General features: G+C 46.4%; 2 protein-coding genes across 3 annotated transcripts; one reads left to right on the top strand and one right to left on the bottom strand.

The window, feature by feature from the left end:
• The first annotated feature begins 1999 nt into the window (after nt 1–1999).
• On the top strand, nt 2000–25955 carry LOC117590835 (bromodomain-containing protein DDB_G0280777). Of its 2 annotated transcripts, XM_034283838.1 has the most exons (6): nt 2000–2263; nt 22625–23054; nt 23133–23280; nt 24791–25052; nt 25118–25318; nt 25382–25955. In XM_034283838.1, exons 1-6 carry the CDS (start codon nt 2246–2248, stop codon nt 25712–25714), a joined length of 1392 nt encoding a protein of 463 aa, XP_034139729.1. In that variant the 5' UTR covers nt 2000–2245; the 3' UTR covers nt 25715–25955. The 2 variants fall into 2 exon arrangements, with proteins under 2 accessions (XP_034139729.1, XP_034139720.1); XM_034283829.1 differs by having other exon boundaries at nt 2001–2263; nt 22625–23280.
• Nucleotides 25956–26205: 250 nt separating this feature from the next.
• Nucleotides 26206–27125, bottom strand: LOC117590848 (thymidylate kinase). The gene is made up of 3 exons (XM_034283849.1): nt 26985–27125; nt 26558–26924; nt 26206–26499 (listed from the first exon to the last, which is right to left on the bottom strand). The coding sequence occupies exons 1-3, from the start codon at nt 27064–27066 to the stop codon at nt 26313–26315; spliced, it is 636 nt and encodes a 211-aa protein (XP_034139740.1). The 5' UTR covers nt 27067–27125; the 3' UTR covers nt 26206–26312.
• Between the last annotated feature and the right edge of the window lie 28 nt (nt 27126–27153).

Here is a 27153-nt window from a genome sequence, read left to right as displayed (position 1 = left end):
AATCGCTTGAATGAAAGTTTGAAACTGCAGCAAATCCTTTATGCACTCTGTGGAGAACAAATGCAAATTTATGGCAAAAACATAAATCAACATAAATAAATGAGCAGAAACCACGAGACGTGACCGCAAAAAATAAAAATAAATGAAGTCCAGTGTTTGGCAAACTTTAAGATGTTGAAACACAAAGGAAATTTTCAATACAAATGGACAGAGCGCAGAAGAGAGAGAGAGAGAGAGAGAGAGAGAGTAGAATCGTGGGGGTGGGGTGGGCAAACTGTCCAAAGTCGAAAAGCCGCAAAAAGCAAGAACATTAAAATGAAGTCAACAATGAACTGAATGGCCAGCTGCAGACGAGAGCGTGGACATGGACGAGGACTCCACTTGGTCTACATACAAAATGAAAGCCTCAAGTGTCCTGAAAACTTGTGCCCGGACCCGAGCTGAGCAATATCAAAGCACCGCCCAGCAGCAATGTTTTTTCTTTATTTTTTTTTTGTTCTTAGCTTGGACAAAAAGAAGACCAACAAATGTAAAGTTTATTAGATCGCAAATGGTGAGTGGGCTGCGGCTGCGGAAATTGAGAAAGAGAGAGTGGGCAGAGAGAGCCAATAACAGAGAAAGGACAGCATTCATATTGGCATCTGCAGAATGCAATAAAAGCTTCGCTTAACCCGCCAGCAAACGCTTTACAAATATGTGAGAAGCGGCAAAGGAAAATTTAAGAGGGGCAACAACGGGGGAGTTGGCTAATACACTTTTGTGGATATTCATTGTACATATATAACATTCAGTTATACAGTCAGCTATGCCCCTTGGCAGTGCACTGATACCCGAGAACCTGTCCTGTGCTAATAACTCAAATTTAAACAAAAGAAACATAAAGCTGGCCATAAATTTATGTGTTTTTCGGCTAACCTGAAAGACAAAGCCTGCAGCGAGCAACAGAGAATATGGAAATTCGGCAAATCAATGGGTAGAAAAGTCCGATTTCTTTTGCAAGTTTGCAGTTGCAATCGAGTTCGAGTCCGAGTCCGAGTTCGAGTCATGTTTTGTCTTGCCCGTGGCACTGCCATAATTCACAATCATTAAACGCATGTATGCTCCTGTGGTAACCGGATTCAGCCAGTATGTTGAATGTCATAATTTAGTGCATGAATACATTTAGATATATATGTGGGGGCAGAATATGATTCAATTGAATTTACGCTCAACTGCGTCAACGTTGAAATTGCTACACGGTTGTTCTTTTTATGGTTGCTCCGATATGCCGAGTAGTTTCGTGTTATGCTCATAAATCAAGCACCAAAATTCAAATGTTATCAATACACTGGGATATTCCCCTTGCACTCTGGGTTAGTCCAGCCAGCCAGCACCCCATCCAACGCACTCGCTCTGTGTGTGCGTGTGGGCCCGAACATTAGAGATAAGCTCTTGCCTCCGCAACCTCTGCTCCTCACCATATATTTATTTCTAGATATATACTCTACCCCAGCAAAACCCTTCGTTCGCTATATAACTATACAGCAGCAACTATACAATGACCGTTGATGTATGTGTAGCTTTTGCCCCTCTAAGCTGACTGCAGTCAGCTACCATATTCCCCCTCCCGCTCTATGTAGCTCTATGTAGAGTATACGTGCCGAGGGGCTGTTGATAAGGGCAACCGTTAGTCGGGTACTTTGCGGGAATAATTACTTTGAGTGTCCCGCCAATGTCAGTCGCTCGCCCATACCCTGGCAACAGGCACAGGACGAGGGTACATGCTGTGCAGAAAGAACATTTAGTTCCATAAACTCTTTGCTTCGAACATTGATTATATTTGAGTGTATCTGTGGGTATCCGCACGTCGCAATTATCACCTCACCTGTTGTGCGGTTGTTAGCACAGGTTAGCGCTGCTGCTGTCCACTTGCTATTGTATATTGTATATAAACAGTTGGCTGCCTACTTTCGGGCACTGCGATTTCTATATAAATAGTCCCTGCCATATAAATGGCACAGCCTGAACCCGTTCGCGCCTCATTCGCTGCAACGAACCTCGAAACACGACGCGTACCCAGCACCCAGCACCCAGCACCAGTTCCGATCGCATCAAAGTGCTCGCTCCTTCCGTGTGCAAGTGTAATTTTGTTTGACAAATGAATCTCAATTCTGCCCTAGAGAATCCCTATTGAGTGCACACAGATATTAACAATCGAAACGAAAGCTTAAGCTATACAGAACGAGACCCCAAACACGCTGAATACATGTGCTCCAAGGCTTTGGTGAGTAGAATATTTCAGAAATGCTCTCTGCACAGACAAGCAATCAAAATTCGGCAAACGAAAATGATGTGACATGCAGGCAACAAATTCCCAGCAAGAGAAAGTCTTTCTCTTTGTTTGGGACATTTTTGGGGATTGGCGGCAGTCCTGAAAGTTGCGCAATTGTACGTGCTGGGTTGTATCATGAGATGCAGCTCCGCTCCACTCGCTCTGGCAATTGAATTAATGGGAGAACCCAAGCGAAATGTTGACCATATGCACAGCTGTGCACATGCTGCCACGCCCCTGCAAAGAGGATGGGAGGGGGGATATGGTTGCCAAATTGGAAATTAACAAAAACCAAGCGCAAAAAGCGCCGGCACCAATGCAGCTGAAAATCTAATAAAAAGTGCAGAAAAGAAAGGCAACGTTTTGGGTAGCAAAGGAATGAGATACCCTGCAACATTCACTGTGTTTGTGGCAAGTATATTTCGTATATAGTGAGACGATAATGGGGGATCAGCGGAGGCCTACAAGTTCGGAGTTTCCATCTCCACTGAAGGGTCAGCTGTTCATCAAACTCAAAAGACATTCCGGGTTAGGGTATAATAAGCAAAATGAATCACTGTGTATGTGTGTGTCCCCCACTCGTAGCGGCCCGTGCTGCTGTGGCATGCTGCAAGCGAATTAGTGTTGCCACTCGACACTTTGTCCAGGCCCCGAAATCTGGGCTGAAAGGATGTCGACCGGCCGTCGGACAACGAGAAACTGACATGCAGCAGCCATCACAGTACCCCAGGGGAGGGGCATGCAACAAGAGGAAAACCCGCTTGCACTTTTCTTTCAAGTGCAGCATGGTGGCAGTGCCACCCCGCACCATTTTTTTGTTTGTTGAGAATGCTTAACGTGTCACTTGCCTGGCATCTCGGCCAGCTGCAAAAATATGCAAATTAGACATCAAAAATGCCTTAATGAAAATTCCGCTTGCGGCACCAGAACAAAAAGACATGCAAAAGGATGCAAAGGATTTCCCTTCAAACTTCACACTTTTTTACGCCCCCCCCCCCCCCCCCAAACTAATGTACATTTCTTGCTCTTCGTGGTCCACTTTTGCATGCCTTGTCCATCCAGAAGTTTTCCATACTGTTTCTATGGCTGAACTGTGTGAGGGATTATCGAAGAAACTGTGACACCGAACTGCTTTAAGTATTCCCTCAATTTCAGACATGAAATGCTATAAAAAAGCCACCTCCGTTGCATCTCTCATAATGCAGTCTTTATCGTAGAATAAACTTTCTGTAGACTGATTCAAAACAATTTAGAGTCGGGGAGTCCAACCGGAAAACACACCTTCAACGCAACACACTCGCTGGCGCTGGTAAATTAAATAAATTTCGCAATTAAAAGTTGCACTCCTTCGAAAACATTTGTCATCGTAAATAAACGTAAATTAAGTTTATTTTGCATTCTTTTTCTACATTTTCCCCCGCTGTCTCTTGCACACTCCACGGCCGTGTCCCTAACATTCCCCACAACCGAACAGCAGACAGTTGTGTTGTGGCTGCGCTTCCGACTACCCACCAAGCGACATCCCTTGTTGTCTTTTTGTACAGTTTTGCATACCCTTACCGGGGGGATTCACAGAGAATAACTAGGGACAAGCGTTTCGTTGCAATAAATATTAATATCAAGAACAAATTCAACTTCGTAGCATCTTCTGTGACATCAGAATCCGACAATCCTCGTACAATAATCCAAATAGTAGGAAATATTTTTAATTGTTTGAGATTACATCGTATTGAGATTTTCCAAGAGTGTTCAAGGGTTCGACTCGCTTCAGCTGTTTGCTATTATATTGTATTTGTTTTTATTTCATTTCGTTTGCTAAATAAGCAGGAAACACTGCTGTTTCAGGCAGGCAAGGGGTATGGGGCATGGGGCATGGGGCATGAGGGAGGCCAAGTGCCGCTTCCACTGAAATAGAAATAGAAACTGAAGCTGGAGCTGGGTAGCTGAAACTGAAACTCTTCATGTTGTTTTAATTACTTTCTGATTTATTTAGCACCGCGACAATGGGACAGAACCGACTCGCATCGCATCGCATCGCAGTAACAGACACAGTCCCGTCCACATTATTGACTCTAATTAGTGGCCCTGTCACCTGATTGCGGGCGGTTGGAGGAGGGGCAGGGGAAGCAGAAAACAAAAACAGGACTCTGGCCCTTGTCTAATGGAACATGAGCGCGCATAAAATGTTTGCAAAATTGCAGTCGGGCAAACAGCCAAATTATATTTACATTATTTAAGTGCCGTGGCAGAAATTTGCATCTAAAATCCAGCCCGTCGGCATAGGCATAGTCATAGGCAGAGATGCAACAAAAGCATCCAACTAGACACACACACACACACACACAGGTTGACCCCAATTCACGCTTGTTTTCACACAGAATTAAATAAGCCTCTCGTTTGCTCAGAAATTTGTTTGTCGTTTCAGGTAATTTGCAAGCCTGACCAGAACATTAGGGGCAGAATTTTCATTATTTGTTATTTGGGGTTCGTGACTGTTGTGGGCTCCTCGGAGTGCAACCAATGTTTTGGTTGGGTGTGGACTTGTGGACTATCCGCTACTTGCATTAGTTTCAGCAGAAAATCATTAATTCTACCCTGGCATACACCACAAAAACATCGAGTAATAATATGCCTCAATGTTTGCTCTGATTCGACACCGGGCACACTGCAGTATTTCCATTTTTGCCTTGTGCGACAGACCGACAGTCAATAAGCCAACAGTTCTGGGCGCTAGTCAGCCTTAAAATGAGTTTTACATTTTCATTTGTGCCTTGCACTCATGTACATGTGTTCCAACTTAAGCTCTCGGATTTATTTGGACTAAAAGAAGATCCGTGTAAAAGAGATTTACTTCCATTCGAACACTGTTCATGCCCGCAAGTAAAATGCATTTAAAAGGGAATTATTGAAAGCATACAAAATAAACAGATGGTTGAAAAGAGTCACCATTTGGGCAACCATTTGAAGTGAACAAATATTATATTCCATTTTAAATACATTTCTGATTTGGCTTAGGGTTTTAGCTTTGCAGATAATCCTATCATCCCGTTCCTTAAATTGCATATAATTAAAAGTATATTCCTTTCGCTGCAAGCTCCATTCTGCTCCATCCTGCTGGCAAGTTAATTTAGACCGCAAATAGTTTTATTTTGCGGTTTCCATGACAATAATGCTAATTAAATGAAACATAGGTGCAGCTGGCCCGGCCCCACGTCTTCCGCTGCCACTTTGTGGCGAGCAGCCATAAAATAATAGGCAGTCGAGTGGGAGAACACAACTTGCCCCCGAAAATATTACATATTGCATGCGTGCTCTAAAATTAATTGGAATGCAAATGAAAATGCAGTTGAGGAAAAAGTGTTGCAATATTTAATTGCGCAGAGCCAACACACACAATCAACGTGAGGCGGCTGGGTACAGGGGGACCTCGCATGGGTGCTGCAATTACACAAACTAATGCCGTTTAATTAAGTTCACACGTGCCACAATTAAATCTTCGGCGCTAATTGATGAACGTGTTTCCACGAGGGTCTACACCCATGCTTATGTACAAAATAAATTCATGTATGTGCCCTATATTTTGATACCCTTTATGCCAGGTGTATGCCAGAATTAGGTTCATTATTCTCGCAGCTACCACTTGACACTTTCCCAATTTTGTGCTCAAAATAGTCCCCCAGCATACCGGATATCTTCCATTCCAAATGTCGATAATCCAAACATTGTTCAAACTTGTGTTTTTGCTTTGTTTTTTTGTGTATTTGAAACGTAAAACACTCTCACGTAGCAGTCAGCAAAACGGCAAACAAATATTCCGTAGAGTGGAGAGTGCCAAAAGGTGTGGACGCGTGCCTGGAGGGGGGGGAAGTTGTTCGTGTTGGGAAATCATAAATAGTTTGCAGCTCCCGTCAGAATGTATCCTTTCCGAATTAGGCTAAACTGGATTTTGCTTACACGCACATTCCCACTTCCCCACTGCCCCACGGCCTGCCTCTCGGTGGGCGTGCCTTCGTTACGGATTGCTACGAAATTCGAAAATTATTTAGCAAATTAACAGGCTGACAAGTCAACTGTGTATGCATTTGGAAGTGGCTGAGGCTGATGTGGGTCCCCGGCTATGTGACCAGATTGCCAAGAGCCAAGAAGCCGGAAAACTTATGGATTGCCGGCACGCAGAGTCCTTTCCAATTGCTTACCTTCGCCCAAATACAAGGACCGACTCAACGACTGGCCATTAAAGTAATTCTCTTACGAGTACTAGTATTGTTTGCCTTGGGTATTTTGGCTAGGGTTCGCCTCTCCTGTTGCACGCGCTGCAGTGTCCAAATATTTTTGTTGAGTCTCAGACCGCAGGACACAAACACAAACACAAACACAAACAGAGACAAACACAGAGCCAGCCAGTTGGCAGCATTTTATTATGTGCATGTGCCAGCTTAATGTCTTGTTAAGGCCAGCTTAGAGGAGAGAGCAAACTCCAAATTGTAGGGGAATTTGTGGGGGAATTGTTTGTGCACATATTGCAGCCGCTTGTTAATAAAGATTGGACTGCATCCGTGGCTGAATGAACTCATTTGCATTCAGTGATTCGGCTGAAAATAACACGCACACGAAGTAATGAGATTTCTCACACATCCTTAATTAAGGCGAACAGCAAGGATGAGGACGAGGACGAGACTGATGCTGAGCCTGCGACGGCAACGGCAAAGGCGACGGCGACGGCGACCAAGTGCCTGAATCCTGGCCAACTGCCTCAAGTGGTTTGCACTTGCTGTAATTTGTTCAGCAGCCAGAAGCTCGTATATCAGACAGCAGCAGCCTCTCCCGCTCTTTCTCTCCTTTTCTCTGGCTTCGACAACTCAGCAAACTGAATGGGCAAGGCGGAAAAATATGTGCTCCTGCAGTGTAGGAGGAGTGCCCGTGCCCCTGCCCGTGCCCGGTGCTCAACCAGGTCAACGACTGCAATGGAGCTGCCAAAACCCGCAGGACCAGACTTCAAGTGTGTCTGTGGCTGGGACTGTGCCTCCGGCTCTCCCTCTCTCTCTCTCTCTCTCTCTCTATGTCTAGTGGGCAGCACTCGTGGATAATAAAACAATTAAGCGCAAAGTCAACATGGGCCAAGCCAAAAAATAAAAAGTTGATTCTGCCAGTCGACCTGCCACGCCCCAGAAGGCCCACAGCCTGCCGCCGCTGCAATCGAAATGGTAATCGAAAATGCCGCACCGCACTCGCATTTGAATGCAATGCCACATGCGGCTTCCTGCCGATGCCACGGGGCGTATACTTAATCAAAAGCATAGCCTGTGCCCCGCCAGCAGCAGCAGCACGTTACCACGAATATGGAACGTTGCCCAGTTGGGGATGGTTAGGAGTCGGTTGAGGGCGCAATGCAAAACGTTTAATTGGAATTTATGGCTGGACATTACACATCAGGCCCTTTTCGGCTGCCATTTTGCTATGGGCGCTGTGCACTGGTCGAAAATAAGCGCCAACAATAGCTGGTAGATTCCAGAAGTAGATATGAGAGAGTCGATTCCTCCTGCACTCCTACACTCCTACACTCCTACACTCCTACACTCCTACTTGAAGTGTGAGCCTTTCAAGAGCCTTCCTCACAGCATCCTGACTGGCTTCTACGCTCTTTTGAGAGGAGCGCGTAACAGCATTTGTGTGGCTTGAATACATCTCGCCTTGAGTGACGTTTTCCGTGGAAAGTTCCTCCACAAAGTGATAGCTGGGTCTCCAGTTTCCTGTCGGCGCGTACCGAGGATGTGGCTGGCTGGCTGACTGGTACTCTGCCTCGTGTTCACTTCATAATCATGACGAGGCAAAGGCAAACTTGAATAATTGCTGTCAGGCGTGTGAAAGGCCCTCAGTGTGGAAGCAGCAGCTTCTCCTCGTCAGCGTCTACTTAGCTATCTCGCTTACACAAGCTGTCGGTGTGCTCCATCGATCTATGCGTCTCCCTGGCATAAACAACACTCAACTCAACTATTCCCGCCCCAACTGGGTGACCCCACCGTCAGTCTCTATGGACGTTTAAATTGTTTTGGGTGTGTGCCCCTTAATGAATGGTCTCCACTCAATTGTCGCGAGCCAGAGAGCAATTGCCACTTGATATTGTCACTCTATAAGTGTACCGTAGAGCGGGTATTCAATCCTCTGGAAATATGAGAGTTATTGTTCCGACTGCAGTTTCAGCTCAAGCGATCAAGCGAACATATGCCAGAGGACGTTGCACGTTGCACGTTGGTTCTCTCATTGCTGTCGTCCGCTCAACCATGAAATAAAAGATAATCATTATTTTTCTAAGATTGAACATAAATTCTTCTCATGCGCGCTCTACCATCAAATGTGGCACACATCGTGGGTGCGACGGGGGCAAAGGAAATGCTTCCCCGGAAATGCATCAAAATTCGCTGGGCTCCTTACCCCACTGGCCGTATCTGTGTCTGCTCAACGGAAATGCGCTAGAGCACAGGAAAAGGAATAAAGTACGCAGCGTACGATACCCACAGACACACACACACACACAATCGCCCGGATGTAGCGGTGGTCCGTGGTAGCCTGGCAGGCAGGCAGGCGGACAGGACATGTGTGTGTACGGGCCGGAGAGAGTGCTCGGGCGTTAAGAATGCAACGCCTGCAGCTGCTGTACGAGAAGAGACCGGATGCAGCTCATTTCACTTGGCCAAGCAACAAAATGCAGGCAGCCCCAGACTCCACACCCGCCTTCCGCCTTCCGCCCTCCACCCCCAGCGAGATGAGGTGGCCGTGTCGGCCGAGGCGTCAGGCGGGATATATGATGCATTGCCGGGTTGATTTAATAAATTTTCAAATATTTATTCGCAAAGTATTTCCCAGCATCCGCGGCTGAAAGTCAATTTAATAAACTGTCAAACAAAGTGCATGGCAAAAAAAATACGTTGAAAATTGTGCTGGCAACGAATGGGGAATATGCTGTAGGTGGAACGAGTCTTAAGTCCATTATCCATACGAACTTATATGTTGCATGCGCAAGTCAGTTGTCTCTCTGCTCAGACGGTTCCCAATTAACAATAAAAATTTGCAAGCAAACAAGTGCCACGCCATGCCTCGTCGTAAGGGTATTCAAGTGGCATGTCAAGTGTGTGTGAAGTATTGTGTAATGTGTGTGTGTGTGTGTGTGTGTGTGTGTGTACATATTTGCATATGTGTATGTATTGTATCTTTTGTGTGCTTCGTGTGCGACGTCTTTCCATTAAAACTTAAAAAAAAGTTCGCTCGCTTAATTAAATGTCGTATAAAATGAAATCTTGCTACATTTTGCAACCACAAAAATGAAAGGATCCTTGGGGTCCTTGCTGTTACACTCTCTTTCTTTGCTTCCTCCTGGCTGCCTCCATGTGCTGCCTGTCGAAGTGATTAAATTGAGCAACCATTAAAATAAATATGGCGATAAATGGTTCCAAGGGTGCACTCAGAGAGCGTGCTGCTCTCCCCCCCAGTTCATTAAGCGACTGGGGAGATGAGCGAAGAAAGAAGAGAGTGGGAAGGAAGCGAAGGAGGAGTAATGTTGTTTGGTCCTGACTCTTCATAGTCAAATTATGCGAAAACGTGTGAATGATGTGCGCCGCATGTCACGCCTCTCCTCCACGCCACCCCTCTCAACAATTTTTAATAACCGAAGTCCAAGGGGAAGAGCAAAGAGCAGCGAAAGTCGGGCTAATTGAAATCAATTTGCCAGCCAATAGACTGACCCTCATGCAGATGATTAGGCCAGGTCAAAAGAAGCAACAGCAGGCGGCATAAGTGCGACCACAACAGATTCTTGGGCACTTGATGACAACCTCAACACAGGTCGAAAACTCACCCCCGTCCCACTCGTCTCTCAGAGTTCTCTGTCTCTGTCTCTCTCTCTCTCTCTCTTTCTGTTCCCCCTCTCTGAGTTCGTCTCTTGAAAGCGACAAGCGGCGGCCTCTTGTTGAGTGTTGGCCAAACTGTCATTGTGAGTGGGCGGAGCGTTGACTGCCTCTTTGGCTGCCTTCTGGCCAGGTCCTGCCTGGCAATCAGACTAAAAGCACCTGGCCAAGTCCTCATTCTGATCCTGGGTCCTGGGCCCTAAGCTTTGCTTATTTGTTTGCCACGGCCCACGACAGTGGTGGGCAACAAAGGCCAAAGGAGGCAGCACGCACACGGAGAAGCATTCTTGCAGCACTTTGGTCCATTTGTGGGGAACCCGTAAATCTTTCCGCACACTTTAGCAATTTATACATAACCGCCGGCATTTATTGTCACTTTTAGCTCCGACCTGACACCGATCCTACTGTCCGCAGTCCCCTCCCACGCTTGCTATTTACATTCGCGGCAGTGGCAACAATTTTTTGTTCTTCCCTTTCTGCCGCTTCACGCTGATGTCGCTGCCCGATAAAGTCATCTTCTTCATTTGCAGCCAGCGGCTGTCCGAGAGACCAAAACTTTGTGCCACTTTCCCACGAAAAACGCTGTGTCGCAGCAAGTGTCACGTTGCAGACTTATTAGCGTGTCTCCGGCCAGATAAAATGGGGCAATCAGCCAGGGGAATGGGATTAAATAATGCTCTCTCCGGCTGGGTAGCGTAGCTCCCTCCCCAGTCCCCACTGTCACGGAGTGGCGCGGAATGTGCACTGGGGGAAAATATTGTTGGGCGTTGGGCTTCTCTAGTTTTTACCTAACTTTATTTTAGACTTGTGTAACACTTCGGAGTCGCGCCGTTTCGTTGGCATATTTGTCTTGAATATTTATCAAATTTCTCATACACCGAGTGGGCACGGTCACGGGCAGCCTGCGGCTGGCTTTTCTGTGATTTATGGTAGAGGGAACTCTGCCACAGGGGCAGTGGCATGCCTGATGAATTACGAACGATAATGATACATCATTATGTTGAACTAATTGTGGGCCTGGCCCATACAGTCTGTCATACGGAAAAGTCAATTATCATTGCACATGAGTACACGTGCAGACGGGCAGGCGGGCAGGCGGGGCCGCTGCTTAAATCATAAATAAATGCCTCATCCGATCGAATGAAAGTTTCATCAATTGATTATTGGCTATGGCTACACACACACACACACACACACACACAAACACACCCTCCCCTCATCCTTACTCGCGGCCATATATCAAAATCACGCCAAGGTCCTATTCGCTGGGGCCGGCAGATGTCACATTTAATTGGATTTTCACATGGTCTTTTGTTCATTGGAGTCGTCGTCGGGGTTCTGCCGCTCGTTGCCTAATAAGCTATTAAATAACGCCTAACAGAAAGTGTCCCACCTCTCGGCACCTCCCTCGGTGCACCACCTCCCACCCACAGCAGCACATAAATAACACAAGGACTTCCGTTTGCCATAAAAGTGACGCGCCGCGTGGCCAAAGGGCGAAATGGCGCCCCCGAATTGCCGATGACAACATTTCCGTTTGCTGAGCCGAGCCGCCGCCGCCGCCGCCATGCCAAATCGTAAATTTCAATCAATAGAACACTCAATCCTCAGTCCCAGCCGAAATCCCACTCATTCACTCCTTAACCTCCAGCGGGGAGAAAGCAAAAACGACAGACATGCGAGTGTTGCCAGGATGAGATTTAATTGCCAGGCTCAAAAATGCTACAGCCTGCCCCTCAACCCTCGGCGGCACTTTAACTCGTAAATCATTTAAACTTCGCACATAAAAATGGCCCAAAAACGAATGAGTTTTTCCAGCCCAGATCTTTGCTAATAGTTCTGCCTGCCACGCCCCCACTTACAAGTGGCCAGGTTAATCGAAAAACTTTTGCCAAATCATTCCGGGAATGTTTGCAAAAATGCCTTTCACAGCACAAAAACCCCTTAACGGGGAGGAGCGGGAAGACTAGCCAAGGCCGCAGGCATTGAGGCATCTGTTTTTTGACTAATTACATCAGCAGCTTAAATGTTTAAAGAAAAGTCTGTTACGGTCCAGACACATACCTTCCACTCGCAGTTTATATGCACACAATAATGAAGAGAAGATATATATATATGAAGCTGATTAACAAGCACTCCCAACCGATTCCCAGTACGTGCACACAGTACAGGTACACAGCGGAAACCACAACAACAATTCCATGTACAATAATATTCAAGTTAATTAGGGGACATCAATCATGCGTTTATTTATTTTATTTGACTGCGCGAGACCCGATTCACGGCCAGAGAGCAGGAAATTGCTAATTAATGAACAGCAAAGTTGATTAAAAGTAATGGAAACACGGCAGCCGCGAACCAGTACGACACGATTTATATATGTCTGGGCAGTTTATGATGATTGAATTTCCCCCAATAACCAATCGGACAAACCCAGAATTTATGTGCCGCTGTGTTCCTTCCCTGCTGCCACCCCAATGCCCGGAGTTTTGATGCTTTATTTGCATGGTTTCAAAATTAAATTTGATGGTGAAAATGGGCAGGCTTTAAATCCAGTGGAAAATTACGCGGTCGCATTTGTATTTTTGGTTCATTTAAACATAATTGTGTGGTAAATGTGGCTGCAAGATGAATGCGACCTCAAATTGTAATTATTTTGTCGTTCATTTGAAATAATTTGTATTGAAACCTATATATATAGATCGATGTGTGTGTGTGGGATGTTCTTTTCTCTTCAGAAATCAGAAAACATATGCCAACATATTCTTGAATTTCGGGGCAACTCTCGCTGAAACGAAACCTTTCAGCTCGTAAATTTACTTATGTGCATACATATGTATGTGCCTTTGTCTTTGATTTGTTTTTAAAGCGGCTCTCGCTGCCCCATGCAAAAAGGGAAAGCAAACCAATAAAATATTTTTGTCGGACAGTTTCAACATGGAGCGGGGGGGGGCACACGTTTCAGTGATAACCAAAGAGCTAAAGAGAATAAATTTATATTGAAAGATACACACACACATACACATATTGTCCATGCTCGTATGCGCTATACTGCTCCTGCATTTATGACTAAGTGGCTCTGTTCTGCTCTGCATGCGCTTCGAATGTGCAATATAAACTTTTATGCCATCGCCAAAAACACACACAAACAGAGCACCACTTGACCTTTTTCATTCAATTTTTGGTTGCCCTGTGTAAAAACACAACATAAAACGCATTTGATGCCCCAATACACCGAGTGGGGAGGAGCAGAGTTATTTCCGGCATATTGAGAAGCGACACCTTCCCCTTTTCCCTTTTAGGGCAAAATGGCAACTTTGATAGCTCTTCGACTGCGACTTGATCCATCGATCAATTCGTTTTTTAGAAACCTCCAAAACAATAGAAGAAAATCTCCATGTGAGCTATGAAATATTTAATGGGGCAGAAGGTTTACTTTTCAGTTTGGTTTCACCCTCATTGACTTAGAGCTAATCTCGGAGTTTTTTGCACCACCTCTGCGTATGCGCAATGTTCGTTGAATTGTTTTCGGTCGGCGTGGGGCGGTCTGTGGGGGGGATGCAATCAACGCGGTGTCAGCATTTCAACTCGACGCCATTCAAAAATGGAAATTAATTTTTCAGCCATGACAAGGCAATTAATTGTATGTCCCTGCCGCTGGCTGTTGTTGGTTTTTGTTGTTGCTGTTGTTGTTGTTGTTCGCCAGTGAAAGTGTTTCCCTTTTGGCCAAAACTAGATTTTTCACACTTTCATGTACGCAAAATGCAAATGTGTATAAATCAAAATAAATGTTGCCAAATCACGAACCTAATTTAAATGTCACCACGGGTGGAGCAGCGCTGACAGCTGGAGCTGGCGACTATGCACAAGAATCTGTATATCCTTCTGGTATATGTATATCCTTTATATACGCTCTTAAAGAGCTCTTCTGTGCAGCAGCTGTTGCCAGATCGAAAGGGAAACGAGGCGGCTCGAACAACTCTCCTTAATGTCCCCTTTCATTGCGTTTATTTATGCATTACGAATTACTTGGAATCTCTGGCAGTTGTCGCTCCTCCCCGCTCCACGCTGCTCCTCGCCGGTCATCCGCCATTCACCATCCGCCCCATTGCCCGGCGTCCGGCATCAGTTTTTGCCATTTTTCTTTCGCTTTTCCCGGAGAAGTGCACGCGCCATTTTCGCAGCCGTTGGATAAAGGGGAAATCGAAATTAAACTGTCCGAAGGGCTGCGGACCAGCACAATTTACGAGCACTCGCGTGCTAAACGTGGCCCAGACACAGGAGCTACCACCCCATGCCCCCTAGCTCTGCATCTGCTGCCACACTCCACGCTACGTCCGAAGCGAACTGCGTGTCCTTTCATTTGGCCACAAACATCCGCTCGGTGAAATGACTTTGTGGTTGGTTTTACATAACTCGCTGGAACTGTCTGGCCAAAGGGGGGGTGGATGCGGGGCGGTGCCAAAGATTGTGCTGGACAGGGATTAAGTCCTTGCTGGGATTGCATGTGTGCATTTGATTTTTGGCTCCTTCAGTGTGCCTTTAGCATGAACGCTAAATGCACATTTGTTTCCGGCCAACGCAAGCTCATGATTATTTTATTGAGCTGCGCCCGGGATTGGATAGCCTTGAAGCAATAGGCGGCGGGAGGAGACAGCTGGGAGGAGCTGCATGTCAGCCGATTTAGATTCGCCAGAGAGATGACAGTATAATAAACCTCTTGGATGGCTCTACATTCAGCTGGCTCCATTCATAGTCGTAGTTTTGGCTGTGGCAGCTACACATGTGGCCCAGTGGCTCGAGTCGACTCGAGTGGCTTCGCTTTCGGTTCGCTGCACGCACAAATTGCCACTCGAATGGCTATACATATGTACGTACGTATCTCTGTACAAGTATCTTTTGCATCTTTCCATCTTTTGCGACTTGGCATCTGTTTCACTCCACTCGCAACTGTATCCGAGCATGCCACACATCTAAATATTCCTGCCAGCCAGCACAATATTCACAAAGGTAGCTGCTGCAACTACTTTCGAGCTGCTTAACTGGAAATCTTTCTCAACTTGAATAACGCAATTTTTTGCCAAATTGTGAAAAGGGGTTTTGGGGTCTGGGGTCTGGGGGCTGGACTACAAAAGTAGATGAAATAAAATCCGCAAATCTCGGGCACAAACTCGAGTTGAGCTCAAGTTTATCCACTCCGTAGATATTATTCGATTGAGATGCACACAACAGCAACAACAACTGGGAACATATTTCTTTGTCCTCAATCAATGTAAAGTAAATATATTCCTGGTAGATGGAAAGGTCAGAACTGAAATCAAATTCAGTGGCGTGCGTCTTCAAATGTTTTCTCTTCTCTGAAGCAGAAGGAAATTAATACATAATCTAAGAAAGTCACTGGCATCTTTCGATGTTTTTGTGGCTAGTATTTAAGCAGAAATATCTTTCATTAAACAGAACTCAAACGGTCGGTCCTACTTTGTCCATGTCACAGGCATAATTTCGAAATGGCAAAATGCCTCTGAGCAAAATTAGAATGCTCGGCACAAAGCGAAAAGTGAAGCAAAGGAATGCTCAGGATTTATTTGGCCCCACATTCCCCAGTTGAGGCATGACCAGAAGAAAGATTTGTGCATATATCTGGAATGCATTCCGAGCTCTCGGCATAGCTGCAACCAACAACCAACACACAATATACAGATGGGTTTCCAGCACTAAATATAGTTGCATGTGGGACAACTTTGAGCATTTATTAGTCGGCGGTAGAGAGCAGATCCGTGCCACAAACACAGAAGGCACAACACTTGCTAAAGTTGGTAACAAAGTTTCCTGCAATAACTCCGCCAATTGCAATTACAATTGTGGTTTCTCGGGCTAGCACATCATTACGTAGGCCCAGACAAAGGACTTGTGTCTACGGTAGCGCTCCTCACATGACATTCATTACGGACAAACTTCTGGCAGGGTGGCCTGACACCAGAGACAGTTCGGACTGCAAAACTGTAATTGCAGAATCATTTTTTTCCTGATTTTATTTAGGTTACTTACAGCTGCAGCAAAGTGCAGGAAGTTTGTCTCCATTTCCTTTGCTGATTGAAATGCTTATTCTCACTTGTTCTTTCATTCTTGCCATCTTTTTCCCAGTGGTTCACTTGGGGTGATAATTTGTGGCCCCAAAAGTCCCAGAAGGACCCAAAATGGCAGACAGCAAGCAGCAAATATTTGTACACTCAAAGCGACTTAACTCCATCATTGAGAGAGATTAAACTTTTGCTCGAACAATGCCAAAGCATCAATTTGTCCTGAAGACGATGACAACGGATCAAAGGATTGGGGACGAAAGGCAAAAGCAATCACGACGGGCCCATCCCGTCTCCATTGTATTGCTGTGGAAATTATGGAAATCTCCCCTTGGAATAGGTGAAGGCTTTTGCCATTTTGACATATTTTAATGCGAATTTACACCGAGCAACTTGAGCCTGGCGACCTCTGACAGTTGGTCAACTTTAATTTGGAGCCCTTTTTTCGTGGCCGCTCCCTGGGGTGCCGCCCATCCTGTCTCTGTGTGTCCTGTCCCTCTGGCTGTTGTGCAAGTTAGTGGCGCCGTCTCCCAGGCGACAGACAGCACAGTGAATGTAATAAATAAGTGGAGCTACAACTCGTACTCTCGAAATGGCTTGGCATGGCGATGGTGCGGCATACCTCAATCAAAGCATGTGGCACACACTCGAAGCAGCAGCAGCAGCAGCAGCAGCGGCAGAGTGAATGCCCATGTTTCCTTCTATCAACAGTGTCTTCAATAATTTTGTACACCCACACGTGGGAATGCCAAGCAGACAGACACAGAGAGAGAAAAGACTTGGGTCGCTGTCATGTTATATTCCCGTTAGGCAGTTGCCGGCGCAAAGGGGCAAAATGGCAAAAAAAGCAAGGAACAAAATCAAATAAAATAAAAGCGCCATACAAGCGCTTACAACAGTTACTAGAACTTGGGTTAGGCAGATGCTGAAATACCCTTTAAAAATAAAAAAAACCGAACTTAAATTTCAATGAAAGATTCTAATGGAAAATCATTAAGTAAGAGCATAAAAATAAGTAAAACTGCCCACGATGTGTCCGCAAGCTGTCCACCAGCTCAGCATACCCCTACCCTGACAGGGAAATACCAGCTTCAAGTGTCATTTATCTCCCAGGAACGAAACTTTTCCTCTACTTTCGCTCAACATAAAATTGTTGTAACTATGTGTGATGCGTGTGTGTGTGTGTGTGTAGTGGGCGTGTGCCTGTGGGGCGGACAAACTCTTTGCATATTTTCCTCTATCAACCCCGGGCCACCCCGCCAGCCCCCGTCGGCAGCACCAGTCACAGAGTGTGAGCCAAATTGATTTGACAAATATTTTGCTTGGCGTTTATTACATTTTCTTTTTTCGTTGGCCTCGGAGCCGTCATGGGGTTGAGGGTTGAGCCTTTTCAAGCTTTAACCCCCTCATCGATGGCAGGGATTACGACGCCCGCTATGGCAACAATTTCAATATGCTCCTGCTGGTGCTCCTGCTCCGAAGCGCTCTGCAGGGCATCACCACTACACGATAGGCGCCACGATAAAGGACCTGAAATTCCGCGCGCTGCCACAAACACATGCTCTGGGGCCACATTTAAATGTGCAGCAATACGTCGATTGCATTTTCGCACTTGTTGCATGCCGCGCATGCAACCCCTTTTGTCCCCAAGTCCCTTTTGCTGGTGCATTAATCAATATGGAAACCAAAGCATACCAAACAAACAAGAATGCCAGTGAGTCAGCCAGTGAGTGGCTGCCACTCTTCGCTGCTCTTGTGGTTTAATTATGGGCTTGTAAACGGCAGCGAAATACCCTTAAAATATTAAGCAAGGTCTGGAATTTATGGCAAGCAGAGCCAATGATCAAGGCAACAAAAGTAAGCCAAAATGGATTAACGAAGGAGCTGGAGGCCAAGTGACTCTGGCACATCATTTTTCTGTTCTTTGTTTTTGCAGTTTTTCCTGAACTATTTGAAAGTTCTTGTGTGCTTAATGCAGCCTTCCATTCATTGTCCATACTTGCATTTTAATTTGGTCTTAGTTTCTGTTGTACGAATGTAAATCAAAGCTTCAGAGGCTCATGGCTTCAGAGCTCACATTTCACTGCAGAATAGTCAGGATTTCCCTCTCGCTCAGGATTCGTAGAGGTTTCAAAAAAGTGTATGGCAGTCTCGTGTCCGTTTGCTTTTGTGTTCCATTTGCGCTTGAAACACTCGAAGAACCAAAGAAAAGGAAGAGTGGAATCATTAATGTTCTTATCAAAAATTCAAATTAAGTTAAGTAATTTATACTTATTGAAATATATTGTAGATTTTGGCCTGCCTCTAGTCTCATTGTAGTGTATCTGATGAGTATTAGGCGGTGTCTGAATCAGTTTAATTTTGAAATTTGAACCCGAAATTCACTACCAGAAAGAGCCTCAGGCAGACAAAGGCAAACTGACCATTCCACTACCCAGAGAGACCTTGGGCAATCGGGTAAACCAGCCACAAATTCGAGTAGATAGTATTTGAGCCAATATTGCCGATTGGTATTCCATTTGAATGAGCTCCATGGAGCTCCATCGGTGCATTACAGGATTGAGAGGCAATTGTTCGGGTCCATTGTGTGGCCTTGATAGATAGGATTCAAATGGCCAGTGGCCTGGGAGCTCGTAATGCACTTCCCCGGCAATCACTGCGCCACAAAAACGAGCCAGCAAATAAGCCAGTGGCCAAAGTCAGCCGCTAATTGCCACATTAAAGCTCCCTTTGGCTGCCAGTGTACGATGCTCGTAGCAGCAGCAGCAGCAGCAGCCTCGAAGCAACATCCAAAGCTGCAGGATCAAAGTCTCAGAGTAAAAACTGAGGGGCATATTCAGCTGGGCTCCATATCCTACCTCTGCTTACCTTTCTAAGCCACCCTCTTCTATCTTCTACCACCAAATGCTTCGTTACAGCGCCTTTTAGTGGGTCGCTTGTGGCATGGCCAAAGTGGAAAAAGCGAGCAGCATGGAGAGCCGTCTCGCCCGTGATAGAGAGGTGATTAACAGGCTGTGCAGGTAGCTGCAAGTGTGCGTAACATTGAGGCAACGCCAAGGTCCTGTCATGGCCTTTAATTTAAAAACAAACAGGAAATGGTGTTAAATGCTCGCGGTTGCAACATGGAACATGCAACAAAACATGGGCAGCACGAGCAGCGAGCCAATTTGCGGCGTGGGATAACTTTGATATTGGCAAACTTTTACGTTTAATTAAAATCGCTTCATGGCATTGATGAAACAATAACGAAAAAACTAATATTTGACAATTGGCAATAATCACCAGACAGCAGCAACAGCAGCAGCTTGTACCCGCTGCAGCAAATTGCCTGTGGCCGAGGGGGCATGCAAGAGCAACACCAGCAGCAGCTGCAACAACAGCAACGACAACCAGCGGAGAGCGAGAGAGAGCAACAATTAAAACAAATCGCAAATCGCAAAGAGAAAAGGAGAGAGAAAAGTGCTGTTTGTACGACGATGTTGCTGGCTGGTGTTCGATGCTTTGTGTCGCTGATGCTGCTCTGCAGAACTAATCTAGAGTCTAGGAATCGACCATGGGATACCCTAAAACATGCATTTGCATATTTGCTGGAACTTAAACGTTGAAGATTAACACAAAACTCAACTTTGGTGCCAAATGAAGTCTGTCACAGCCAAGAACTGCACAAGTAAAGAGTATGAAAACTTGCAAACACAGATACACACCACTACAAGCATGCAAATTGGTACACTCGTGATGCCATTGCTCCCTCGCTGCCGTTTAGTTGTGCTCCTGGATTTTTGTGTCTGTTTTTGTAGCCCTACAAGGATAAAGTTTTATTTCGAACAATTGCCGCCGTGCAGTGAAATTGAATTGAAAACTGGCAATGTAACAAATTTATGCAACACACACACACAGGTTGGGGGGAGGGCGACATGTCTGTGCATGCACTGTCACCAGGTGAGCGAACGCTGGACACGGACACGCTGCTGTTTGATGGCAAAAATATAATTGAATGGCCACACAGGGGACGGCCCTTGCCCAGTGAGTCGCGGGGGTTAGCGGCGGAGGATGAACACAAATCCCGCTCCAAAAAATAGGGTAATAAATGCATTAAATAATAAACGAAAACAAATGATTTGCATAAACCCCGAACTGGTGCCAGCTATTCGAAAACATTTCGCCATAAATTATGAAATTAAATTTTCAATTGCCCGACTTTTGTTGTTCCTGCTGTCGCTTGTGAGTTATTTTGGGAATTTGTTGGAAATATTTATGCACAAATGACAGTGAAGAATCTGTAAAAATAAAGATTTACGTGTAGTCAAATAAATATGGAATGAAGGGGATCACAAAAATACATAAAAGAAGCTACAAAGAAGAGAAAACAATGAAATGAAAGGGTTTATCCATGATAGACATAACAGGCAAAGTGATACAGGAAATGAAGGGAAATCAAATGGAGAGCCACTTTGAGATCCAACCGCCTTATGTCAGAGCTCCGTAATCTACTTTCTTATCAATTTAGTTTGCTTTATTTTGAACGCATCAACAAGAATGATGCAAGATTTCATCGGAAATTTAACTGAAATTTCACTATAAATAGCCAGCTCGTGGGCGAGCCTTCTCGGGCAAACATTAAGCCGACACCCAAAGAAATTTACTTTGCTCTTAGCCTTATCTTGACCCTGGTAAAGCGGCTTATTGGCGGCAACTTTAAATCACAAAGCAGGGGCCACGCCGACTAAGACAAAGCCACCTGTAAGCCCCAAAAACAGATAACACACCGCCCACTGGCCTAGCAGCCTACTGTGCTAAAAAAGCAGGGCACAAGGAATAAAGAAAATAATTCAATTCCATAAACACTTGTTCACACAGTTCACGCAGATCAGGCGGTCGCCTCGGTAAGCCCCGGCCCAGAGACTTGACGGAAACTTCATCAACACAAATTGTGAATTCCACACAAATAGTTTGACAAACTTACTTGGCTTTTCCCGAAACAGAAACTTGGCAACAGAAATGCCCCCTCTCGCGTGATGGAGGGGCAGAGGGCAGGGGCTCCTGGAGAGGCGCGGCACACAAATGAAAGAAGTTTTGCGGTAGGCCGGGTCGAGGTCGCTTCTGGAGCGTACGAGAGAGCATAAAAGAAATCTTATAAATCCAGAGCAGCAACAACACTGCCAGATATTACATGTACATATACATCCATGGCCATGTAAGCACACACATATACGAGTGGTAGTATGTAAAAACTAGATTGAGACAAAAGAACTTGTGGAGCAACAGACAGTGGCGCAGGAGCAGAAACAGAAACAGGAACAGGAATACACTTACTACGCTCATATCCTTCCCTGTATTGCCACTCGCAGAGTTTTCATATCTTAATTTTGAGAGTTTCCGGCGCCAACTATTTGGTCACGTAGTGTGTGCTTCTAATGAATGCGATATGTGCAAATACATATATAAATATGTAATATGTATGTATAGCTGCGCGTGCCGCATGTTATCGCTAAAGGTCGCACGGCAAACTCGAACTATTTGGCCAGACTAGGCCACAAAGATAATCAGAGCCATCGCCCATCCACCATCCACCATTCACCATCCACTATCCACATCTGCATCAGCACCTACCGACACAGACATGTCTAAAGTCTTGCCCAAAAACTTTCAGATTCTCCCATAAAGGGCAGGAGGACAGTTCTGGGTGCCTGCTCAGAAACTTTTCAAACTTGTTTGGGTTCGGTTTTGGTTTTGAAATTACTCTCAACGCGCATTGATTGTCAGCGTCCAAAAGGGAATTGAACTTTCTCGACAGGCCGGTGGATTTGGGGTGCTGTTCCGTTCACTTAATAGCACCTCGGCTGTTTAAGTTTCGGCTGTCTGAATCGAAATTCTGTAGAGTTCTTAGAGTGGGATTAGTGGTCGCTTTTTGGTTAGTTTAACACACTGCGCGCCACACACGTGACAGTGGATAAAGTGGCATAATGTGGCCTATATAAATAATTGAAAAATCCACAGAAATACATAATAAGAATAAATCCCATTCGGAGGAAACTCTTAGCCACACAATGCAAATATTAATCTCTCACATTGTTGCCTAGCCTCCATTCGATTCCATTCAAATGGCAATACAATACATACATTTGTATGAATGTAAATCCCACATCTAGGGTAGGGTGTGTGGGGAATCCTTCCTGTATTATGAATCCATCCAACAGCGGACGCAACTGTTGACACTTTGCTGTTTATTGGCTGCACCAACAATTGCTTAACGTTTCCATTTGCATTTGCATTTCCATTTCCCCTCCTCCCCACGCTCGTAGCACTCCTTATCTCTTTTGTTTTTGTTACAGCTGCTCCTGGCCGCCATGCTGGCTATGCGCTGCTTTGGCAGCGACTCTGCCAGGCGGACGCTTGCATTGGCCTGCGAGGAGGTGGACGTCACAGAAGTGGAGGACCCAGACGTGAACGGGGCTGAAGCTATAGTCGCGCTCGAAAACAATAGATATAGCAGTAAAAACAGCAACAACAACCACAACGATTACAACTACAACTACGCGTTTGGCGACGTTGATGGCATTGCGGATAGCAACGACAACGAGCAGAACAATGACAACTATAACTACAACTACAACAAAGCAGCGGCCAAATGGCAGCACCAGGCGGCGCTCCTACAGCAACAGAAGCTCTACGGAAATCCCATTCACAGCATATACGACTTCAGTCGAAGCCAGCCACAGTCGCAGCAACAGCAACAGAAACAGCAACAGCAACAACAGCGGCGTGAGTTTGATGATGATCCAGAGAATACTGGCAATGACTTCCGTCTGCAATTGTCCGATTTAAATGCGGCCTTTCAAGGTGTGGGCAGGTTTGTTGTCGAGCACCAAAACCCGGAGCAGGACCAGGAACAGGACAGCGACAACAGCAGCAGCAACAGCAACAGCAACAGCCAGCCGCAACCAGAAGAGGAATTGTTGCTGGAGCGACGGAGTCGCATCAGTCGCAGGTAAGAGTGAGTGGCAGAGGCAGAGGCCAGTTGGAGCCTGGAAATCGCAAACGAGAATTAGCACGAGTTCACCTGAGAGTGGGAGTGGGAGTGGGTGAGGGTTAGTCAATTTGTAGCTGTGCATGTGGAGAAGAGAATGAACTGGACAAAGTGAGTATGATTCAGAGTACGGGAGGGCAACACTTAGTGTGTATGCATGTATGTACGATTATGTGTCTGCAGTGTCACCGAACATGATTGGGAGCCAACGAAATGATTGAAGCATTGACAAATCTGCTGCTGCCTCTGTGTTCTCTCTCTCTCTCTCTCTCTCTCTGCTGGCATTTCAGCTAAATGGCAATGCAATGCCGTTATGCTTGACGTAAGCGTAAACGTAAGCGCCTAAGCTGATTCGTTATTTTTTAGCTCTTCCTCTTTGACTTTTCGGCTGTGCTTTGTTGGCTTTTCGTTTTTCGTTGGTTTTTTCTGTGTGCTTTCCTTCGCTTTGCCCCCTTTGTTGGGACCAACTAAGCGCGATCAGGCTTAGTCCGGATCATGTGATGTCTGTGCCAGGGCTTACTTAATCTCTCGAATGCATGCACAAAACGGCAAAAGGCAAACGAAGACAATTGCAAAATCCTTGGCTGGAAGACTGATAACAGCACTATAAAAACGGAGAAGAAAGGGAAACCAAAGAAACCCTTTTGAACACTCTTCCCTCTTCGGTGTCTATCCCCAGTTCGAGTTCAAAATAAAATCCCATTCAATGCGCTACACTTTACCGCAACAAATCCCACATTCATTTCCCATTTTCGCTGCCCCACAGACGGCTTTGCCTTTATTCCATTTGGCATGTTGTTTTTTTTCCCTGTACTAATTTCGAACGCGAACTCATCTCAAGTACGAGTATGCCAGCAAGCCTTCATTTCTAAACATTTTCGCAAGCTTTGCGACAAAACTATCAAAGCCGTTGTTGCCCTCAAAATACAAGAAAAAAACGCTTCAAAAATGCCACTGTGGTTGGTCGGAGGGGAGGAGAGGTGGGTGGCAGTGAAGCATCGACAACGAAAGAGGAAATCCGCTGGCAGGCAACGACAGCCGCGTAACGGAGGAGCTTTGTGCCGCTTCGTGCCCAGAACAACGCCATCGGTAGCAGCATCTCCGGCGCTGGTCCCAATCCCAGACAAAGCCTGGCAAACGCAAAACGAAAGCTAAAAAATTCATTGGCATTTGCCTCAGTTGAATGCAAAATGATGCGCTTTTGTTGGCCAGCTGGAAAAAGGCACTATGAAGGATGGAGGTTGCAGATAGAGAATATCCTCCGACGCCATGCAAATAACAAACGTCAAAAGCGAATTCAGTTTTAGTTGCACTCGCTTTACACACCCACACAGAGTAACCGTCTAAAAACCGTCGTTTTTCCACTCCGTCGCAGTCATTTCCGCAACGTTCGCAGCTTCAGTGGCAGGAGACGCGAGCGGCGTTAATTCATTGCCAAAGCTAAAAAATTTCTATGCATATGCAATTGCAGGGAGCCAGAGGCGGGTCAGCAGCAGCTTTATGACAACGAATATGCAGCAGCTGCTGTTCAAGCTGGTGCCCCTGATGCCCGTGTCGACATTGAGGGCGAAGAGGACTATGCCGTGGCGGCCGAGGGCCAGGACGTGGACGAGGACGCGGATGAGCTGAGTGAACAGCTGCCCTACGGCATACAGAATGTGCGCAAGCGTCGCGTTCGCAGCGTTATGCCGCCCGCCCAACAGCTGCTGGCTCCTGGCCCCAACAGTGACGAGGTGAGCCCACAAATCCCCACCAGCTGTGTGCTGCCATAATCCGCTTGACATTCTCTGCCCCACAGGTAACCTATCAGTCGCTGTGCCCCACCAATCGAGTCACCGTCAAGCTGGACAGCGGCGAGTACCGTCCCAATCATTATGTGGAGGTCACCTGTGCCCACAACTACGCCCCGCAGCCGCCTCGGGTCCACAACTATGACTACGTCTACAGGGGCAACGATCTGCTGCGGGCCCTGCTCGCGGAGCGGGGCGAGAAGCGTGAGGTGGGTTCCACTCTAAGCTTCGCACATGAACAGCTCCTGAATCCAGTTTCGTATTCATTCCAGATCTGTTCGGCGATAGGCTTCGCTTGCATCCAGCTTAACCGCACCATCCACCTGATTCGGTTAAACGATGCCTCCGGCTGCTGGGAGTCCGAGACCCGAACGGTGCCCTCCGGCTGTGAGTGCATGTGGCCCAAGCACAGCTACGGCGACATTGGCTTTTACCACCAGACGCAAAAGCGGGGACGTGGGGGCGTTCGAGGACGTGTCGCTCCCAACCTTGACTACAAGCCAGGCGTGGGCTATCGCCAGCTGACGGTGCGAGCCCGGAGTCCCAAAGCCGGGCCACGCAGTCGACGCGATGATTTTGGCTACGAGAGCTACGAGTTGAATTAGTAGCGCGAGCCAGTGCCAGCCGGTGCAAGGAGCAGTGAGTGGTGTGTGGTGTGTGGAGGGTGTGCCAAGCACAAGCAGAGGATACCCAACTGGATTTGTGGCGGCAGATTAACAACCAAGTTGAAACCGCATAAATTATTTTCGCTTTAGTTTAGCCATAATGAGAAGAGCCCTTGGTAGTTCAGATAATTGTAATGAAGTATTAATAAACAACTACAATGGAGCAACAATGGAGCGAGCTAATCCTCGAGGATTCTGATTGTGCTCTGCGCGCACACAAATCACAATGGGATTAAGCACATAAAAGTGTAGCGTTTAATCCAATCTCGGCGCCTCTTCACCGTTCATAATCCGGTGTGCATATGCAATTCCGTATTTGCATTCGCTCGACACCTAACGACGCCTGTTCACGGCCATCGCGAATCGGAGACGGGCGATTTATAGCTTGCCTCTCATCGTAAATTAAAAATTAAGCGCCGACAACAAAACAATTGCCAATATTTACATATATATCAAATGCGTTTCCAAGCCATAAATCAATGTACAATAAATCCCCTCGTTGTTGGTCCCGAGCCCGAGCCTGGGCCTGGGATTTGTGCTATGTTAGCTTATCCAGCGGCTTCCCTTCCACCTGCTGCTGCAGCTTCTCGGCAATGCCTGAAATCTTTGTGTGTAACTCCGCCACGGGCTGGCTGGCATCGATTTCGTGCCAGTAGCTGAATTCCCGCTCGCCAATTCGATTGTACACCTCGGCCACCTTGTGCTGGAACTCGAGTTTCTCATAGCTGCAATGGCAGGATAAAATGTTTGTGCAACTGCAGCTCATTCCAGATAAGAACCTACCGCTCTTCTCCGTACTTCCCGCGACTCGAAAGGTTAACGGGCGCTGTTTTCAGGAAAAACACCGCGTCGGGCTTGATGAGTCCCCGTTCCGGTGCGTAGCACCAGTCAAAGTCCAGTCCCTTGGCCATGGTATAGGCGACACCAGAGTAGGAATATCGATCGACAATCAGCGTGGTGCCGGCCAAAAGTTCCCTCCGGATTTTGTTCATGTACTCCCAGCGGTTCGCCGCAAACATCAAATGTATCACCTCGTCCGGCAGATCCTTGCTGTTGGTCAGATACGAGTTTATCACCTGGCCAATACTTGACTCCCGCTCCGGGAAGTTCATGGACAGCGTTGGAATGCCTTTTGACGTCAAGAACTCAGCTGCAAACGCAAAGCTTTGAAGTTTTTAGGGTTTTCTGTAAAGCAAAAGGAATAACTTACCCAAAAGTCGGCTCTGAGTCGTCTTGCCGCTGCGGTCGCAGCCTTCGAAAACGAAAAACGCTCCACGTTTACCCGCGCTCATTTTGTAAAAGAATTTGCAATATTTTTGTATTTGTTTGCGATTTGCCAGGGCTGCACAGTAGTGTGTACGTGTTTTGGCGCCAATTTT

This window comes from Drosophila guanche, unplaced genomic scaffold, assembly GCF_900245975.1.
Source record: "Drosophila guanche unplaced genomic scaffold, DGUA_6, whole genome shotgun sequence".
Taxonomy (NCBI): Eukaryota; Metazoa; Arthropoda; class Insecta; order Diptera; family Drosophilidae; genus Drosophila; species Drosophila guanche.
This window is presented reverse-complemented; position numbering and strand designations above follow the sequence as displayed.

What these genes read in the sequence shown, in the direction of transcription:
- LOC117590835 (XM_034283829.1), top strand. An exon ending in CTGGCCCCAACAGTGACGAG is followed by an intron (nt 25,053 to 25,117) that starts GTGAGCCCACAA and finishes TCTGCCCCACAG; the next exon opens with GTAACCTATCAGTCGCTGTG. An exon ending in AGCGGGGCGAGAAGCGTGAG is followed by an intron (nt 25,319 to 25,381) that starts GTGGGTTCCACT and finishes TATTCATTCCAG; the next exon opens with ATCTGTTCGGCGATAGGCTT.
- LOC117590848 (XM_034283849.1), bottom strand. Translation starts at nt 27,066, where the DNA reads ATGAGCGCGGGTAAACGTGGAGCGTTTTTCGTTTTCGAAGGCTGCGAC. An exon ending in GACTCAGAGCCGACTTTTGG is followed by an intron (nt 26,925 to 26,984) that starts GTAAGTTATTCC and finishes TTGCGTTTGCAG; the next exon opens with CTGAGTTCTTGACGTCAAAA. An exon ending in GGGAAGTACGGAGAAGAGCG is followed by an intron (nt 26,500 to 26,557) that starts GTAGGTTCTTAT and finishes CTGCCATTGCAG; the next exon opens with CTATGAGAAACTCGAGTTCC.